Raw genomic sequence first — 20,667 nt, 5'->3', positions numbered from 1 at the left:
GGGTGTTCATCGGGTCCGGTTTATTTGGTTTTTAACCGAATCAAAAAAATTGGTTTAAATGGTTCGGTTTTTTAGTTTATTTGGTCCGGTTTGGTTGAAATCTTGAAGTTATTCGGTTTTTTTAATTTGGTTCGGTTTTTAAATTCTGAAAATCACTTTAACCGAACTGAACAAAGTTACGTAACCCTAGTCCCGCTAAATCTCGTCATGGGTGTTCGGCAACCCCTCCTTAAGCCTCCTTAGACTTTCTTTGGACTCCTTAGAAGGTTAATCCGTCCGAACAACCTCTCATTAGTGAGGATTAACTTTTGCTCTTTTTGCCCAACTTCCCAAGCTTAAGCCTCTCTTGTTTCAATTCTTAAGGCACTATTTCTTTTGGATTAAGCTTCTTTAGCACCTTTTTTTTGTCTACTTATCACATTTTTCTTAATCCGATTTTACTGAACAAGTGCTCCTTAGCTCCACTTAAATTTTAATCCCTTGTGTGGTGCCGAACACCACCGTCCCCATCAATCTATTCACTCCCCAGCCCTCTCTTTGTGTGATTGTGTCTTCTCCACTTCCCCAGCCCCCCTCTTCCCGCTCAAATCGCCGAACCCACTCTCTCACCGGGTCAAATCACTGAACTGCTCCCGTCGCTTCACCCTGCTGATCAACCATCAAATTGCCGAAGCCCCTCTTGCACGATCGATGTTGCGCTTCACAACACAGGTACAATCCAATTTTGTTGGCAGGCAGGCGACCACTAGGATGGCCGGAACACCACCATCCCTGATGGAAAAACATGGGCTGAGAGGAGTTCCTTGACAATTTTCGTTGATCTAATTTCCTGTATTTCCTGTATTTTCGTTGATTCTCAGTCCATTATCGATCATTTCAACTCGCTAATTTTTGCTTTCCTTGTATTTGATCTAGATCATGGCCGGACAACTCAAGACTTGAGGTGTATACTATTTTCCAAACTGTGATAAAAAATAAACTTCACGAGAAGGCCAGAACTTATGAAATCAGCTTTTAAGCATTAAAAATAAGTTCATGATAAAATAAAAAAAAATCTAAGATGCAAGTATATATATATATGTTTATTGAAGTGTTTATTTAGCAGAATATATATATATATGTAAATGTGCATTGTCTCGCGTGTGCTTCTTTATTCTGATTTCTCCCTTCTTTTGTTTCAGACCGGCACCTGTCCTTTGCGACCGGTTTTGATTTAATTTGTCACTTCTTCATGATAACTCCTATCTTCTTTACCTAAATCTACCTTGTTCAGGGTATATATAGAGTATTGTTTTATCAATTAAAAGGGTTTTTGTTATGTTAATTATTTGGAGCCGGAAATAAATTGGTTCTTGTAAATATCATATACGTGTTTTAATACATGTATATGAGACAGATTGGGTTCATGAATGTAAGGAGAAGGAAAAAAAAAAAAAATCTGAAAATGACTTGATGAAATTTGCAAATGAATCCTTCATCAAAATACTTTGGTTTGTTCGGTTTAATCGAACAAGCTGAAATTTACTTTGATTTGATTTTAATTGGTTGATGAATTTAATTTAGTCGGTTCGGTTCTATTTTGTAAAACCGAATAAAACTTTAGTTTGTCTATTTTATTTCGATTTTAACCGTACCGACACTACAACAAAGTAGACATTTTTTGCGAGGGAAAAAACACTTTTATGACGGTCGTCAGTCGCAAAAAGAAAAAACTGAACAATGAGAGTTGTCCGTTGCAAAAAGTCAATTTTTTATCCTCGCGAAAAGCGTCTCATTCTTGTTGTGCGAACCGATGAACACATCTAAAAATTGATATTATACAAGTTCATTATATATATAAGTAATTTAATGAGCTACTTAGATCGAAGTTTGAAATATATATACGATAGATTTTGAGACAATATAATAGTATATAATGCCTTATGCTACCTATAACATCTAAACCTTATTTATTAAGATATATGTTTATTTTGGTGAAATTTATGTGCAAATTTATATTAGTCATATATATATATATATATATAGAGAGAGAGAGATGGGCTATGGTGCATTGCAATGCATGAACCCCCTTATGCATTGCACTATAATCACAGATTTAAAGTCCAAATGACCGATCTGAACCGTTAGATGTTTAATCCATATTGAAATGTGCTTGGAGACCAAATTTTATATTTTTTGGAATTTTTTAACTATTTATTAAGCATTTTTGAAAATTGCTGTTTTGCTGTGAACAGTAAAAAACAGTAAAATTTTCTGGATAGATCAGCGACTTTAAAAATTGCTTAATAAATAGTAAAAATTTTCCAAAAAATGTAAAATTTGGTCCCCAAGCACATATTAATATGAAGAACAAGATGAACGGTTCGGATTGGTCGTTTGGCTAATATGCTATGGGTAGCTAAGAGGCCTCCCGTGCTACGGCTCAATATTCGACTTTTCAAAATCCTAACGGTCGATCCGAACCGTTCATCTTATTCTCCATATTAATATGTGTTTGGAGACCAAATTTTACATTTTTTGAAAAAAAATTTTACTATTTTTTTAGATTTATTGAATATCGCTGTTTTTTATGGTCCAGATTTGTCTGAAAAACAGCAATTTTCAATAAATCTAAAAAAATAGTAAAAAATTTCCAAAAAAATGTAAAATTTGGTCTCCAAGCACATATTAATATGGAGAACAAGATGAACAGTTCGGATCGACTGTTAGAATTTTAAAAAGTCGAATATTAAGCCGTAGCACGGAAGACCTCTTAGCTACCCATAGCACCGTAGCCAAGTCCTATATATATATATATATATATATATATATATATATATATATATATATATATATATAGCGTAACATGGTCGATCCGATAGACAAATAAAGCCTTGCTATATATTTTATGTCTGCTCTAAACAGACAGACACGCATGCAGCAAATAAAATGGGAAAACGTACGATTTGGACAAGTATATATGAAACTAGTTTAATTTGCTCATTAAAGAGTACTGTGGAGTGGGTTTGATATATGTTTATAAGAACTAATAATTAATTTTGAGTTTGATAGGCTTCAAAAGTCAAAACTGTCTAATCTGCTTTAAGATCCGTGCGTATAATTTTTTTAATTTTTTGCAGATGCATGCATAGTTGCATACAAATATCAAATATCAAAACCGAATGAACAGATCTTAAAACGCGCGTACAAATTAAATCAGATAGTCCCAAAGTCCGTCCATCAAATTAATTAACTTGTCGTGTGTGCATGCATGCAAAATTAAACTAAGTTCATCAAAATAAAGGATATACACTATACAGCTAGCATATGACATAATTAATGTGTAAGTTCATCAAAATTAATTAAACTAATTATATAATTACCATTGAGTGTTCAAGGGCAAGGCTACAGACAGATTTGGACTAATTAAAGCCCAATTCAATTACTAATCTCAAAGCTCTAAAAATTGTGCATCTCCATCCATGCATCATTGAGATTTGAGAAAATAAGATTACAACTTAATTAATATACAAGCAGTAATCCGCAACCCCCCACATCCATTTATTTTATTTTATTTTATTTAAAACCCCATAAAACACTTGTACTGTAATTATAATTAATTCATTGTTGCGCGCCCACCAGGGAGCTTCTCCTTCACCTTCTCCATTATCCCCTTCTTCTCCTTCCCCTCACCGTATGCTCCCGTTCCGGTTCCGGCTCCAGTTCCGTGTGCTCCGTGTGCTCCGGTTCCAGTTCCGTGTGCTCCGGTTCCAGTTCCGGTTCCAGTCGGACCCGTTGTGGTCGTAGTGCCAGATTTGTGGGCCCCAGGGAGCTTCTCCTTAATCATCTCTGTCACATTTGTGGTCGCAGTTCCGCCGCCTGTACCGGTACCACACTCTCCAGTTCCATGGCCGTGCCCACCCATTCCACCTGTGGCCCCGGTGTGACCAATCGGATTACCTATACAATAAATAGAAAATACAAAACAAATTAATTAAGGCCCCGATAAATAATTAAAAGAAGTAAAAATTTAAGAAAACAAGAAAGGATTTAATAAATTACCATATTCATCAACTCTTCCTGCTTGAGCCATAATTTCTATCTCTTTCTGTGGATTTAGATCGATTGATTAAGTGTGTAGTGAAGTAGCTAGTGTTGTTTTGTTAGCTGTTAAGAGGGATGGGGGGTGTTTAAATAGGGATGAGAAGGAGAAAGGATATTTTTGCAAAGAGAGCAACGTGTGCATGTACCATGTAGTATAAATGGACCCAATGGGGAGAAGGTGACACGTGTTAAAGAAAAAAAGGCCACGTCGTGTATGTTGGTCGACGATCAATATCCTCTCAGGTACTGCACAACATTTCCTTCACTTTACGCTTTGAGATTCGTTCCGAGAAAAAAGGACTCCCAGTCGGCAGTCAGAGCAAATTAATTAATTAATTAATTTTATCTTTTGGAGATTAATTTGGAGCATTCTCCAAGCTTGCCGCGTGGTGCTTAATTGCAAGATGACTAGCCATGTACCTTTCTCTTTGTCGGCTTCTTTTCCTCTCGTAAATTCCAACTATATATAAATATCTTCTCACACCGAAATTTGCTTTCTGGAAGGTTAATTAGGTTGATGCATTTGGGCTAATTAATTAATTAATTAAGTTTGAAGTTTGGGTGTTCACATGACTACAAATTCAGAATTTGGTTGAGCTAGAGCTCACTGCTGGTCTCATGATCTGCGACATTTTATTTTGATAAGATATTTAAGTTTTGATGAATATATGACTTAAAACAGAACACACAAATTAAAGCAAATGAAACAGTTTCAAACACCAAAAACATCGAACCTACTCGCAAGTTCTGGTCGAAATAAACAAACAAGATGATACGTAGGAATCGATCGACACAATTTGAGAGGCCAAATTTTGCGTCTTCAATTATATATATTTCTCTTCGAGATAATAATATATGCTGATAATTTCATTTCAATTATATATCTGTGTGATATTGGAATTATGATTTTGTGGTATTTGACAGTAAAATAGAATAATTTTTTGGACGTTTTTGATACATATTAAATAAATTTATTTATTTACTAATTAATGTACTCTTATCAATAATTTTAATCCTAAATTAATTCTACTCTATTTTATTTTATGCAGTTTTCATGATCAATAATTTTAATCATAAATTAGTTCTACACTTCTACTTCATTTTATTTACCCAGTTTTGATGGTCGATCTAAATCCGTAGAGGTGTTCATTGGATCCGATTTATTCAGTTTTGAACCGAACTGAATTAGTTTGGACCAAATAGTTCGGTTTGGTTTTCTTTTCAAAACCGAATTATTAATTCGGTTTGGTTCGGTTTGGAAATTTTCAAAATCAAAATAACCGAACAGACCGAACTTTTATATATTATGAATTTGGTCTGAAACACTCCGATTTATTTCTTAATCAATTGCTTTAAATAATTCGGTTTATTTATTAATATTCCAATTTATTTCTTAATACTCCAGTTTATTTCTTAATATATTTTATTATAAATCAATTACTTTAAATAAAAAAAATTTAATATATTTCAGTTTGAACCGAACAAACCGAAATAAAACTTTGATTCCGTTCAATTCGATTTGGTTTTATTTTTGAAATCAAATTATAACTTTAGCTTAGCTAGTTGGATTCGGTTTCATGAACACCCCTAGTCGGATCCATATTCGATGTCTAATCTAAAACGTCCCATCGCATATACAGTTTAAGTTTTCAAAACAATTTTTTTTTTTTTTTTGGTTTCTTTCAAAACAATTTAAGTTCCTAAGAATCTAAACGAATTCTTATCCTCTGTATTAACTCAAAAAAAAATCTTTTGAGTTAATATATTTGAATTGTCCGATTCATTTTAAAATCTGTGAGAACTAGATCCACATTAATATTAAAAAATATCTGAATTACAGACTCAAAATAGCAATTCTTTTTTGTTATTCGTGCATCAAAGTTCTTATGAAAAGAAAAAAGAAAAAGAAAAAAGGAGTCGCAAGAATTACTCGAGCTTGGCACTGTGTAGCAGAATCCAATGTGCCACGTAAACCACTCTGAAAGAATACATACTTTTACATACACACTTATACCACCGACGTGTCACTTATTAAGTACTCTATTGAAAACCATGAAATCGGACACGTCATTCGTAAGAAACATTGCGTGAAACTTCTTCGTGAAAATTTTATCTTATCTAACTCTTTTTAAAATTCGCTTTAATAACAGGAGAGGAAGACTTCGTTTCAAAATTCAAAACGAAAGAGAATCGACCGTTGAAGTACAAACAAAAACAAGAGAGATCTTCGAGCTAATGATTTCACAATCTCTGTTCTAATGATTTCTTCGAGAAACTGAGAAGAGAAGAGAAGAGAAGAGAGGAATGAGGCGACACGGATGGCAGCTGCCGCTTCACCCGCTCCAGGTTTTAATTTCACAAGTTTTCGCGTTTTCTTTACTTTTTCCTATCAATTTCATATCCTATCTCTATCTCATTGCTCAAATTTAGTCAGCTTAGGAGCAATTTTGTTCCAATTTGGAAGAAAATTAGGTTGAATGAGGGTCATGCAATTTTTTCCTATTAATTTCATATCCTATCTCTATCTCATTGCTCAAAATTTAGTCAGCTTAGGAGCAATTTTTTTCCAATTTGGAAGAAAATTAGGTTGAATGAGGGTTGTGCAATTTTTTTTCAATTGCAACTCTAATTGAGCTTCTTCAACTTACAATTTATACTAATTATTTAATTGCAGTTTGTGGGGATTGGAGTGTTCAGCTTTTTGGTGGTAGTTTTCTACGTATTTCTGGGACCGTACCTTGGCAATCGAATTGTCGAAATTATCCTCCTATCTCTATTTTCTTTCCTGGTAAATATCACTATATCATTTTGTATTTGTTTCATGTTTTGTTGATGTCATGTCTTGTGTTTACATGTTTTTCTGCACAACTGTGGGTAATTTGATGGTGAAATAGGTTAAACGAAAGCTCAAAACGACTTGATTTGCACAACTAGACTTAATGAAGCTCAATTGCACAGACATTGTTAGAAGGAATAAATAGGTCAACCAGTTTGTGCAATTATGTTTTTATTCCTTTTCAGGCTGTTTCAGTGGCAATTCTTTACATAAGGTGCACAGCAACCGACCCTTCTGACAATACAAGTGCCAAAAGGAGGAAAAGAAAGAACCCTAAATCCAGAAATAAACTCCCGAAATTGAACTACAAGCAAATTTTGTGGCATGTGGTGGTGAGGTTCTTTAGGAGAATAGAGAACAAGTTACTGAGGAGGTTCATAAAGAGAAATTACTTGGAGGAATGGAACTCCAATCTACAACTGGATCCTCTGTTGCCATTCCCACTTGTGGTCACAACTGATGCTGTTTCGCCTTGTCAGATGGACTCTGACATCTCCTTTTGTGCTCTCTGTGATTGCGAGGTTTGGTTAATTCTTTAATTTCTTGTACAAGTAACAGCACATTCTTCGACATTCTTCAGTTAAATTCAGAAGTTGTTCACAGGTCAAATTGCGGAGCAAGCATTGTAGAACATGCAATCGGTGTGTAGATGGATTCGATCACCATTGTAGAGTATGTGAAAAAACAATGTTTATTTCTTTATTTTATGGAAAATACTGTCCTTCTTTCCTTTATAATGTCAAGACACACATTTTCTCATTTATAGTTTGATTTGGTACTTTGGAGTTAACGGAGATAAATGTAAAATTGCCCTTTGCTATTTTTGTAAGAAATATATTAAAAAAATTCTCTTTTGCAGTGGCTAAATAATTGCATTGGGAGAAAGAACTACACAACTTTCATTCTTCTAATGGCTTGCATCTTACTAATGGTAAACTGATACCTTTTCTCTCTCTTACAGATTAATTGTAACATACCCAAGTTATTAACCTGTTGACTACCTTCACTTGCCTCGTTATTATTTTTTCTGTATTTTTCTTTTCTTGATGCCAGTGATCTGAAACTTCAGCTAATAGATACTGGTACTAGGGTTGACTAGTTCAGTATCAAAATGGTAGCACAATATTTGCAATAAAATAGTACAGAGCTATCCCTAGATCATGCAATAAAATATGTTAATTCTGCCTCAGTTAGTCACAATATTTGCAAAAATATCCAATCAAAAAACAGTCTAAGCAGTCTAAGCATTGCACTATCTACACAAGTTATATCCCACTAAAATGTTAATTGCTCAATAGATACTCATGTTAACTTGATTTCTATTCAATTAACCCTTAACCATGCAACTAAAACCTAAAATCTGTTTGATCGTTTGTTGGCACAGCTATTTATCGAAGGTGGCACGGCGCTTGCAATATTTGTGAGGTGCTTGGTGAATAATAGAGGAATTCACAGAGAAACCAAACAAAGACTTCATTTTGCATATCCTAAAGAAGTTCTTGCCACCTTTTCTGTCAGTATATAAATTTTACTTACTTGAGAAATTATTTGATCATTCTACGCTCCCTTCTATTATTTGGTTCTTGTTTGGTTAGCTTTTATTGACTTGATTGGCACTTGGGCCGTCAACATCTCACTTAGGAAATAACTAATAAATTAACAGTCATAAATAAATAGAGTTACAAATTTGGTTAGCTTTCACTGAATTCAGATCCAGTACAATACCTAACCATGTAGAATGAGATCTGAGTCGTCCGTTTCAGTCTGGTACGAATCTCAAAACAGACCCCCTATATTCCAAATAAGCACCAAATTGAATTTGGTCCGGCTGGGAGTATTCTACATGGTCAGATACTCGCTTTAACTGGTATACACCACTGAAGACTAGAAACCCTAAGATGGTTTGTAATATAATGCAGATATTATTAGCGATGTTTACAGCATATAGCATGGCAGCACTGGGGCAGCTTTTATTCTTCCATGTCATACTCATTCGTAAGGTATGTCGTGTTATAGTATATCAATTCTTTCTTATACCCAGAGAAGTAAAGCACATTTACCCCGACAAAAGAATTCGAACATGACCTATTTACCACTATGGAGGTACCCTCGGTAGAGGCATGCATGAATTTCAGTTTAATTGCAGTAAATATTTATTATTTCAGTAGGATGTATGAAATGAAAACACTCAGCTGCTGTGATTACTTTTTTTGCCCGATTATACCAATCTACATTTACAGCTAATTCATGCTTTAATTAGGGAATGAGGACATATGACTACATTCTGGCCATGAGAGAGGAAGCTAAATCTTTTGATGCATTTGATGACTCAGATGAATCATCTGACGATGACAGCATAGATTTGGATACACCTGAGAAGTCGACATTCTGCTCTCGCTTGCTGTGCAACGACAGCAAACCATATGAAGTAATATTTCATTGATCATTTTTTTTTTAATTTATAATAGATTCTTTTAGGTTCTCTCACACTGATGGAGAATTCTATTTTGGCTGGCCGTTATAGACATTTTGGTTTTTTTTTTTTTTAAATTACAGAGCATGAAGAGGTTATCGATAAAAGTCGAGCAAGAACCAAACAACAAAGAGAATGATAATTCATCAAACAAGAACACAAATTATGAGATTAATCCATGGAAGCTTGCGAGAATGAGCCGAGAGAAAGCATTAAATGCGGCAGAGAGAGCGAGAGAGAAAATGCGGGTTCTGAAGCCTCTCCCTGTTGAGACGAAACATGGCTTCCTGATGACCCCACAACCGTTACAAAGAAGCTACCTATCAAGCCCCAGGCGGCGAATCTCAGGTTCGCCGAGCCCCAAACCGCAAAAGTACCGCAGCAACTTTGACTTGAAATTGATGGAGGTGTCAGGAGAAATGGAGAGCCATATTTCCAAGCAAGTGCTCTTTTCTGTTCTACCAAATGGAGGTGAAGGTCAAGCCTCTCCAGCTTGATCTTTATGTTCTTTTTATGCTTATTTTATTTTTCTTTAATCCAAGTATTGTATGTCCTGTATGTGCGTGCATTTTCTTCTCATACTTTGAGAAGTGATGCTTATTTTGTTTTGAAGTACAATACAAATGATAGCAAAGTGGTGGTTTTTTAATTTTGTGTAAAATATAAGTTTACTGATGTAATTCTTTTGGAGCTTTTGTCGCAATGTATGTTTGTCAAAAATGTATTGTAGATTTTAAATGTTACAAGTTATTTGCGAGTAGAACTAGAAGTTTCACATTTTCAAATATTAGTACACCCATATACAATCATAATGGATCCTCAATCAGCCCCCAAATTAGTACTCCTTTACTGGTTCTGATACGGTATGTCATGTCATGTCACGTGATATGTTTTGCGTATCTAGTGACGTCTCCCTTTGATAAAAAAAACAACACATCACGGTACGCCATGCAAATTGACCTAGTTATCTTGTATCACATCTGGTGATAATTTTTCCAACATTTTTTTTTTGTTTTTTTACTTTTTTCTATCAACTAACTTAAATCTGAAAAAAATAATTAACCGTGACTAGCATGTCATGTTTTATCACGTCACCACACATAATGTGACTGTCATACTCCATTTTAATCATGTAACATTAAAAAAAAAAAAAGTGATCACGTACTATGACATGATCAAGTTACAACATATTAGTCATATTACATTACGTTTTACTTTCACTAACAAATTTCGTAAATGAAGCCAGATCAGCAGGATTCAATAATACATGCTTTCAGCATCTCATCAGAGTCATTAACTTTAATTATAATTTAAAGATCGCCTCCAAATAATGAGAAAATTATAAAAATAATATTAATTTAACTAAAAATGGAAATTAGATTGGATTGGACTGGACACTTGTCTTTTCAAATTTAACCAAATTCAATATTGTCTGCTTGTATTGTACTTAGAGGCGTGGTAAAAAACCTTTTCATCTTTTAATACAATCGTTACCTTAAAAAAATCTCTATTTTTCATTTGTTCAATGCACATAATAAAAATAGCTTTTAGCTACCTAAATACGGGTGCGAATCTAAGACTTAGTCAAAAGTGACTAAGTCACCCCTGTGATTTTAAAATTTTAATTATACATACAGGAATTTAATTAATTATTTTTTTAAACTCTTTATATACTCTAGCCACCCTTAACAAATGACAAATATTTAAGGGGAAATTAGATTTATGCTACCTCAAAATTGTGAATTTAGAAAAATGTCACTCCAAAATTTCTCTTTTGCTAAATGTTACTCCAAATCACATTTATTTAGAAAATTGTCACAAATACCATACTAATATATAATTTTAAATAAACAATTTATGAAGTGACAGAAATAGCCTTTCTCTTCTAACGCTACAGGAATAAACAATTTTAGTCTCGCCTTTTCTCCGTGGCTTCCTCTTCAGAGAATACCGTGCTACTCTCCGTGGCCACTCTACGCCTTGAGTTCAAAGAACTTGAAGACTTAGTGTCAAATTCTGGTGCTGCCTTTAGAGTTGTAAGGTCAAGGATTAGTGATATAATGAATGACGTGAGACTTATGTTACCTCACACCAGTTCAACTAAGCAATTGGAGTTGTCTGTACCAATCGAGACAATAGCACTGGAGGAAGAAGATATAGAAGACGGAGATAAGGAACAGACATATCTTGATCCTCCCTTGTCACAGTGCAAGGGGAGAAAGAAAAGACCAGCACGCTTCAAACCTGTCACTGAGACCATTGTCAGATGGCGAAAAACTTGCAGCTATTGTCAGACCAAAGAGCCTCATAACATCAGAACCTGCCCTAAGGTATGTTGTTTGTTCAATTTACCATGTTTTGTAGAAAAAAAATTGATCAATAATGTCATTATTGTAACAAATTTTGATTAATTTCAGCATTTAGAGGATCTTGCTAAAGAAAAGAAAAACCGAGAGGAAGATGAAGGCATCGACAAGAAGTTAGAAAATCTTGTTGATTGAATCTGATTATGACTACTTTATAGATTTAGACACTACTCAATTGTAACCTAGAGTTGGTACAAAAATTATATATATTTTTCTTGTAAAGGAATGCTATGAAATTGTGTATAGTTTTCTATAGTTTCCTCATTTGCTTGATTCATAAATCATGTATCTATTTCTTATAAAGGAATGCTATGAAATTGTGTTCCTAATGGAACACAGTAATGTAATACAGGGATGAAATCCATAGTACAGCAGCAGCTGTACTATGCGCCAGTAAACAGCCAGAATTTGTTTATTTCTTCTATAAAAGCTGTTTGTTTGTTAGCTAGTAAAATGACACTTAAATTTTATTGTTTTTTGTGTTCATGCTTCAAAAGTTTTATATAACTCTGCCCTTTTTTTCTGAATATATCTTGTTTGTTTCTGTTCATGCACCAGCTTCATTTAACTCTATGATTGTACTTGAAATTTTTCAATGCTTAATCTTTTTCGAATATTTACCAGAGTTATTTATGTTGAATCAGTTTGTCAGTGTATGTGTGCTTTAACACCAGGAGCTTGTTAAAGCCATGTCACTCCTAACAAGCACCCAACAAAAAAACACACACAAAAATAACCTCTATTAGTGAACCAGCGCAACATGATGTTAGGTTAATTTTCCTGTTTTTACATTCATAATAGAAAGTTAGGATGTTTTCAAGCAATCAAGACAATTTTCTGAATAAAAGATAAGAATTGGTAAGGAAAAATACATTGTACAATCCAATCAAGACAATCCAGAAACCATAATCTTTACATTACATTCCAAACAATCCACAAAAAATTTCAATAGTCAATTGCTACTTCCTAATTTATCTACAGAAAAATTACAATATAACATTAAATTTGGAGTATTGTCGATTAGCCCATCAGCACTCTTTGATTGGCCAATATTTCAAGATATTGTGGACTTCCCGGAGTAGAGAGAAAGGACAAAAAGAGAGATAGCGGCGAGAGAGCGATTAGCTTGAAGACCTTCATGTTGTCGCTAACGCTACCGCTCACGAAAGGCTCGAGCAAGCTGTCGGATCACTAGGGCTTAGGAGAGGAGAAAGAGTGAAAGAATCAGACACGTAGATAGAGAGTGGAGAGAGCGCGCCACTAAATTTTCCGGCGATAGCCAAAGGCAGCTAGCGAGTGGGGAAGGTTTGGAGAGGGGGCGTGGGCAGTAGCACGGTATTCTCTAAAGTGGAAGCCACGGAGAAAAGGCCAGACTAAAATTGTTTATTCCTGTAGCGTTAGAAGAGAAAGGCTATTTATGTCACTTCATAAATTGTTTATTTAAAATTATATATTAGTATGGTATTTGTGGCAATTTTCTGAATAAATGTGATTTGGAGTGACATTTAGCAAAAGAAAAATTTTGGAATAACATTTTTCTAAATTCACAATTTTGAAGTGACATGAATCTAATTTCCTCAATATTGGGAAAAATATTTAATTATAACCTAGTGATTAAAGCTTTATTTTGTAATTAAGATGTCTTGGTTCAAATTCCACTTACTTCAATTGTACATTTTAATTTTAAGTCACCTCTATTAAAATTTTCAAGTTCCGCCCTGCCTAAACACCCATGAAACTATAGAAGAGAGGGAAGAGTTTCGACGCCATCAGATCTCTCTTTTTTTCTTACGAAACGTATCACCAAACATTTCATTAAAAAGTATCCATATACAGGTTTTAATACAAGTTCAGTATCGTCACAGTTTTCCATTTCAAAACATGTCCATGATTAAACCTCCGAATACTGATTGGACAAATCGGTACGCTGTCTTCTAGGCTAAGATAAACCAAACATTTAATAGTTATAAATTACATACCGGACAGAGTTTAAAAAAAGGAATAACGAATAAGAACAAACCAAGCGCAACTTCCAACAAGAATTGCTAATATTTTATGATGTGCCTTTACTAGTGCTACTGCTACCATTCTCCACACGAAGACTATTCTCTCTCCTGTACGTAAGTTTTGCACCCTAGTATATTAATTCAACAAAAATAAGGGACAAATATCAGATTCAAGATGCTTTCTCAGAGGTAACAAAGGCAGCTATAATACATTTATATATACAAACACCACAAAATTAAAGAGCAAACAGAAAGTTGGAGGGACAGAGCAAGATTGTGAGAAAGATACTTAGCAGACGCTGCAAGGTTGAGAGATAGAGAGAGGAGATGGGCTATGGAGCTTTATGAAGTAAAGCCCACTGTTTTACTTCCCGCACATATTTTGTGATTTCAAGGTCCGAACCGTTCAACATGATATTTATATTAAAATGTGTCTGGAGACAAGATTTTACATTTTTTGGAAAAAAAGAATCTACTATTTTTTTAATAGGTACAAAATCACTTTTTTTTATGGTCTAGGGTTTTCTGAACAACAGTGATGTTCTACCTATTTAAAATAATAGTAAAAAATTCCCAAAAAATTTTGGTCTGCAAATCACATTTTAATATAGAGATCATGTAGAAGGAAGAGGGGGCTGTCCGATGGCCATCGGATCACTTTTGTGTTCAATGGGTTATCTCACCGTCAGATTTGCTTTAGGATTCGTGTGTACGGATTTTAAAGCAGATGCGAAATTGCGAGCGCAAATCCTAAAGCAGATCTGACGGTGAGAGAACCCATCGAACACAAAAGTGGTCTGATGGGCGTCGGACGCCCCCCTCTCCCCATGTAGAATGGTTCAGATCGACCATTTGGAACTTGAAATCGCAAAATATGGGCGGGAAGTAAAACATGTGTTTTACTTCCCAAAGCACCGTAGCCCCTCTTGAGAGAGAGAGCTAAAAGTTATTCATAGGGATATTTGGAGAATAGAAGTTGAAATAACCACTTACTTGAAATATAGTGCCCAGTTTCTTTAGCGCCTTAGCCCGCAATTTGAGAACTTCTTTGGAAACAGAACTATCTCTAAGAACCTAAATCCAAAAGTAGGAGCACTTCATTTGATGCAAATTTCTTTCAAAGATGTACATTATTATTTGTTTAAATCAGGGCAAATTTTCTAACAGCACATCTTTTATTTCTTCAAATTAGGGTTTACGGGTATTTTGAATAACAGCTCTTCACTTACAGCTTTGCAAACGTGAGAGAGTGTAGTTTCTACATCAACGACATTTATTTTCCAAAGGGACCCAAGCATAGATTCTTTTTTTGCCTCTAAGGCCTTAAGCAGCGCTTCTTCGTTCTCACCTTCATCTATTTTCTTCATCCCCTCTTGTAATGTTATCAGAGAGATTGCACCTAAAAACCCCCAAAATTGAAAACAAATGTAAATCATCCATCGTCAATCGAACAGAGTTAAATATCCCTATAAACCTTATATAGCAAAAACGGCAGGGTATAAATATCAGATATTGCAATTTTTCCTAACTCTTAATAAAATAATTTTTATATCAGACTAGTTTGGATCCATTGACAGTTCAAAAAAGTAAGTGCATAGAAAACCTCTCTCTGTATTTTCTGTATTCTGTCCTCTTCTCATTGAAAAAAAAAAACTTTACAGGATCCCTCCAAAACCTCAAAATTGCATATACCTCCAAAATCAATATTCCTAAAACATGGAAAATGACATTGCCACCCTCATCACTAGTTTCATTGTCATTGTTTATGTCATGAGAAACAGTTAATATGCAGGGGAATTTTCAATAATTGTAGAGAACTAAGAATTACACAGTATAAACTAGCTTTTCATAATTCAAAACAGGCAAACAATATAGTTTCATGTTTTGTCAGGGTGAACATGATACTTTCAATTTTTATAGAAATAAGCAAAAAATTCCCCCTTCGTATAGAAAAAAATGTACCTGAAGCAGCATTGACTTGGGACTTGATGTGGTGGCCTTTATCTCTTACCCATTCAGCGATAAATGGCATTAACAAGTTCCTTCCAAGCTCTTTTGCTGCCATTCGTACATATATATACCCTATTGTGTGCAACATTGCCTCCCCAAAAGCTGCAATAGTTACAAGTGATTTTACAAATTACCCTTCCTATTCAAAAAAAATTAATTGCTATCCTAGCAAAAATGAGATGATTACCATAATTTACACAAGTGCAAAATTTAATGATTGAACCGTTATATCATCCATCTCTATACTAAGCAAAACATCTCATTCCTGCCATAAGCATCTTTCATAGGAGCATAGTGATAATCCTGAATAACAAAGAACGAAACAAATATTTTACCGGCTTGAGAGAGGCGTTGAGCCTCAGCATTAGCCCATTTTACAAACTCATCGTGTTGGCCTAAAACATAAGGCTGGAGACGGTCCTTCAGGCTTTCAATCAACTTTTTCTGCCGCTCCTTTTGAATCTCCTATAATTATTTCAGGGATAGAAAATTTAAACTATATGTTCTTCATTGGCATTGTAAACTTTTGTACATCAACAGCAAATGTTAAATTACGGATTTTCCATTTCCAAAAGAAGTATAGTAACAATAATTAAAAATATTTTTTAACTTGTAAGAATATATTTGTAACCTTCAATTTTTCTTGGGCTTTGGATTTGCCCTCTGGGCCTTGAGCCTCCTCCGCAATTTCATTTGATGCGATGGATGCCAGTGCAAGCTGTCCAATATAATCCTCAAAGTAGTCATTTCCAAAAACCATCCCAAACACAGCTCCAGGATCAACCATCGAATCACTACAATTATCATTTTAAACATAAATTTAAAAAATTTAGACATATTTTTCATCCAAAACAATGGTCTTGAATATTTTCTGTTTGTACCATTGGTACTGATTGACAATATGCATATACAAGGGAGTAGAACTAGGGTGTTCTTAAGTACACCAAGTCTCTTGGTGAACTCAAGTCTAAAATCCATCGAATCAGCTTCAAATGACGAATCCAAACTGTTGAAACCTGCCTACCTTACGAGTGATGCGTCTACATGTAAACTTTTTTAATTTTTAAATTAATTTTGCATAGTGTCAAGTGGTAAAAAAAGGTTAAAAAAATGAATGCATTAAAATTAATTTATTAACATTCTAATTTTGACCGCTTGACTTTATACTAAATTAATTCAAATGTTTAAAATTTTCACATGTAGATGCATCACTCGTGAGGTAGGTGGGATTCAACGGTTTGGATTCGTCATTTGAAGCCGATTCAATAGGTTTTAAACTTGAGTTCATCAAGGAGCTTGGTGAACTTAAGAACACCCTAGTTCTACTCTATACAGGGATATAGTTTTGGATTTTGTACAGTATCCAAAAGATTCAAGTGTTGGATTTTGACACTGTACTGGACTACTGGTCATGCTAGGTTTGGAGCCAATACAAACTAGAGTATATCATGCATCAGTTGGCACAAGTACCAGTATCAGGATGCAGGATCCAGTTTAGAGAGAAAAGGAAAGTTTTTCAAGTTCTAGCACAGTCAAATAGAGATGTGGTGGAGCTAATAGTAAAATAAAGACTTTTACGACAGGATGTAAGGAAAAGAAATTAAAAAGGAGAAGATCTTACTTGGAAATGCCTTCTTTCCCGAATTTATCATATTCTTCCTTTTTTGCGGGATCGCTCAGTATTTGATAAGCCTCTCCGAGTACCTATTCAACGTAATCAGTGAGTTTCAAGTAAATTTTAGAGTAGAATTTCAGAAAAAGTGAAGAAAGGATTTAAACTAAATTTGACTTTTATAAAGATATTGGAGGGTTCCGGTGTTATAAGTTACCTTCAACCTTTTGCAATAATATTATAAAATCCAAAATCAAAATGTCAAAACTGAATTGCTGATCTTATTTTCCTTCAAAAGCAAATATGTCCACAGCAAGCTTTATAGATTTTTCTAGTTCATTTCGCACAGGGGTGGAAAGATTTGGAGGGGCTGAATTAGCTGCCCTAATGTACTGGTTTCACACAAGATCAAGAGTTCATGAATGAATGGATCAAGTAGATGTGTTATATGAATTTTAGTGTGTTCATTTTTCGGCATCTCGAAAACAAATACAAAATAAAATTTTACTTGGATGCATTGCTCATGAAAATTAATTGTTTGGATTATGAAAAATTAGTGCAAAGGATAGGTCCTAGCAACAGCATCAGAACCCTCCTTGTAATGATAGCCTTTCTTGACTAATTAACTTATTTGCAGTAACAAATGTGACTTCACAATTAAGTTCTGAGTCACTGAGTCACTGATGCTGCGTTGCTTATTCAGACAGCAAATACACTGTTAGTTAGTGCCAAATCTAATGATTTATATCCAAAAATAAATGTCGAGTCAATTTAATTACTTAACAGTATGCACTCAATTTGACCTTATCAGCATCAGAGAAGTTATCAGACGTATGTGTATTAAGGTAAACACTGGTATTAGGTCTTACTGGTATGGTAAAGAGAGAAAACTGTTACTTAAAGCAATTAAAAAGGATAGAAACCTGGAAATTGCGGGCAGCTTGTGGGTCCCCTGGATTTTTATCTGGGTGTACCAACCTTGCCTGAAGAAAATGAAACTATCAGATGAGTTCAAATTTTATTGTTATGAGAAATAACAGGGTGGTTTTTAGTGGCACCTTGAGATAATATGCCTTCTTTATTTCTGCAGCTGATGCATCTATACTAACACCTAAAATATCATAATATTCTGTATCCTTCACCATGTTTGCCTTATCCACCTAAAAAAACCTGAAAAGAAAAGATAAGGAAGGAGTAAATCAATTTGAGAAAGCTATACATTTTGTTTCTCCTTTTGATATAGGCCAAATTTATGTACCGAATGAATGATACAAACTTAGGGTTTACTTGGTCTGATTGGGGTGAAATTGCACAATTGGAAGTAAAATTCGATATTCTCTAAATTCCTCCTCAGTTTCAAATGTGGATCTGATAAGAATAGGTTAAAAAAATATTTGAAATTCATAGATTCATCACCATTAGAAATCAAACAAAAGGATCGCCTGTACATCTCCCAGTAGTTGTAATTAGCTAAGTTAGGATCGGATAAGAATAGCATAATAGAAAAAAGGCAGTACCAAAACGACAGATTAGCAAAAGAAAGGTAAACTACAAGCGAGAGAAATCAGAGATTCACCTGAGAGAGAGAGAGAGAACGAGAAAGTGTCCGCCAAGCTTCTCTTTTTTTTTTGATTGAAGTCCGCCAAGCTTCTCAGTTCTTAGAGCGAGGAGGACAATGAAGAATTCGCATTCTCTGAGATATCTCATATTTTGCGTGACTTTCTGGAAAATCTCAACCGTTACAATACGTACTGCACGAATCTCAAAGCTAAAATAATGCTGGCCCCCACGTTACCCCCGAATAGGAACCGGACACGTCGGTCAAGCAAAATATGAGATATCTCAGAGGATACGCACTCGTCAATGAATGGTGGTTAGATGACAGGGATATAAATCTGCTGTTATTCCAAAGGGATCGCAGGACCCTATTATTCCTATCTTGACCGTTTAAAGTTTTCTCAAACACGAATCTCAATGAAAAAGGTTTCTGTACCCGAATCTTGATAAATTTCAACGGATGGGATCTGAATAACAGGGTCCTGTTATCCCTATGAATAACAGCAGATTTTTTTGCAGATAACAGTACATTTCTGCTTTTCAAATAAGTCCTTGTATGTTTCTCATTTTAGATTTCTTAGTCCATTCTCTCGAGGAATTTATATACAGACAGTGCATTTCTCATTTTCAATAAGCTCCTCTATGTTTCTCATTTAAATATTTACTCCGTTATTTTGTGGATTTTTATACGACTACATCTCTCACGGAAAATCTTACCTCTATGTCGGTGAAGAGGAATATTTAGTTTAGTTGAATAATTAGTTATTGGTAGGAAATATTTAATTTAGTTGAATAATTAATTTCATAATTATTATTTTCGATGCAACATTTTAAACGGGACATGAAAATACTTAAAAAGACATTTAGGGTGTAGATTTTCAAAGATAACTTAAAAATTTACCATTCAATTAGAATTCAGATTAATTCGAATCAATTTAATATTTGTGTAATATTTTAGAAAGATACAGAAAAATAACTAATAGAAATTAGACTATGCTTTTATTACTTTAGAAGAAGTTTACAAATGTTCCGTATAAAAAAAATGCTAATATCAACTATCATATTGTTGAATAATTTTTTTGATATTCAGGTACTTTTATGTCATATTTGTTTTCAAATGTGTATAAATACGTATGTTATTTCAAACTTACCGTATTATTATTACGAGTGAGTCTATGGTACTATGCATATCACAAATTAGTCCGTAATACATATCAGTATTTTTGTTTTCAAAATTTTAATAATCGATTCAAACAGTTCAACATGATTTCCAAATGAATATGTATTTGCATTTCCAATTTTATATTTTCTGATTTCTTTTTTACTTTTTTTAAGATAGGTAGAAAATCACTTGATATGAAAATTCTGGACCATCTAAAAACAGTGATTCTGTACTTATTTGTAAAAATAGTAAATTTTTTTAAAAAAATATAAAATTCGGTGTACAAATACATATTCATATGAAAATTATGTTAAACAATTCAGATCGAGCATTAGAATTTTGAAAAAAAGAAACATTAATCTTTACTACGGACCAAATCGTGCTATGCATAGTACCATAGACTCACTCTACTATTATTCGTGCCAACTACTACGTCTTCAGTTCATCTCCTGTGATTTGCTTTATATGCATTGAAGCATAGTCACGAGATTCGCAAATAATTTAATTTTTTTTGTGATGGTGAACCGAATTTTGACCGAATAATTCTCAAAGAAGTTCGCAA

General features: G+C 34.2%; 5 protein-coding genes across 8 annotated transcripts in view; 2 read left to right on the top strand and 3 right to left on the bottom strand.

The window, feature by feature from the left end:
* The window catches only part of PRP40A (pre-mRNA-processing protein 40A), a 45,468-nt gene extending 32,408 nt beyond the window's left edge, over positions 1-13,060 (bottom strand). The window contains exon 1 of the mRNA XM_078311894.1: positions 13,051-13,060. The gene's annotated coding sequence lies outside the window, so the exon portion shown is untranslated. The remainder of the gene's footprint in view (positions 1-13,050) is intronic.
* LOC144562674 (uncharacterized) lies at positions 3,460-4,132 on the bottom strand. Its single transcript, XM_078311899.1, has 2 exons — positions 4,042-4,132; positions 3,460-3,939 (listed from the first exon to the last, which is right to left on the bottom strand). The coding sequence occupies exons 1-2, from the start codon at positions 4,070-4,072 to the stop codon at positions 3,596-3,598; spliced, it is 375 nt and encodes a 124-aa protein (XP_078168025.1). The 5' UTR covers positions 4,073-4,132; the 3' UTR covers positions 3,460-3,595.
* Positions 6,229-10,095, top strand: LOC144563438 (DHHC-type zinc finger family protein). The gene is made up of 9 exons (XM_078312911.1): positions 6,229-6,429; positions 6,758-6,871; positions 7,105-7,440; positions 7,523-7,591; positions 7,779-7,850; positions 8,304-8,432; positions 8,839-8,919; positions 9,180-9,347; positions 9,476-10,095. The coding sequence occupies exons 1-9, from the start codon at positions 6,388-6,390 to the stop codon at positions 9,887-9,889; spliced, it is 1,425 nt and encodes a 474-aa protein (XP_078169037.1). The 5' UTR covers positions 6,229-6,387; the 3' UTR covers positions 9,890-10,095.
* On the top strand, positions 11,351-12,285 carry LOC144563429 (uncharacterized). Its single transcript, XM_078312905.1, has 2 exons — positions 11,351-11,722; positions 11,810-12,285. Exons 1-2 carry the CDS (start codon positions 11,453-11,455, stop codon positions 11,891-11,893), a joined length of 354 nt encoding a protein of 117 aa, XP_078169031.1. The 5' UTR covers positions 11,351-11,452; the 3' UTR covers positions 11,894-12,285.
* A 605-nt stretch (positions 13,061-13,665) lies between the features above and the next one.
* LOC144562912 (chaperone protein dnaJ 10-like) lies at positions 13,666-19,001 on the bottom strand. 4 transcript variants are annotated; one of them, XM_078312271.1, is made up of 10 exons: positions 18,963-19,001; positions 18,445-18,556; positions 18,310-18,369; positions 17,396-17,478; positions 16,406-16,568; positions 16,110-16,239; positions 15,727-15,876; positions 14,994-15,163; positions 14,758-14,838; positions 13,666-13,892 (listed from the first exon to the last, which is right to left on the bottom strand). In XM_078312271.1, the coding sequence occupies exons 2-10, from the start codon at positions 18,529-18,531 to the stop codon at positions 13,812-13,814; spliced, it is 1,005 nt and encodes a 334-aa protein (XP_078168397.1). In that variant the 5' UTR covers positions 18,532-18,556; positions 18,963-19,001; the 3' UTR covers positions 13,666-13,811. The 4 variants fall into 4 exon arrangements, with proteins under 4 accessions (XP_078168397.1, XP_078168399.1, XP_078168398.1 ...); XM_078312273.1 differs by lacking the exon at positions 18,963-19,001 and adding an exon at positions 18,904-18,926; XM_078312272.1 differs by lacking the exon at positions 18,963-19,001 and adding an exon at positions 18,803-18,819.
* Positions 19,002-20,667: the final 1,666 nt, after the last annotated feature.

The sequence above is a fragment of the Carex rostrata genome, chromosome 12 (genome assembly GCF_964058835.1).
Source record: "Carex rostrata chromosome 12, lpCarRost1.2, whole genome shotgun sequence".
NCBI lineage: Eukaryota > Viridiplantae > Streptophyta > Magnoliopsida > Poales > Cyperaceae > Carex > Carex rostrata.
Note: the sequence above shows the minus strand (reverse complement) of the source record. Positions and strands in the feature narration are given on the sequence as shown.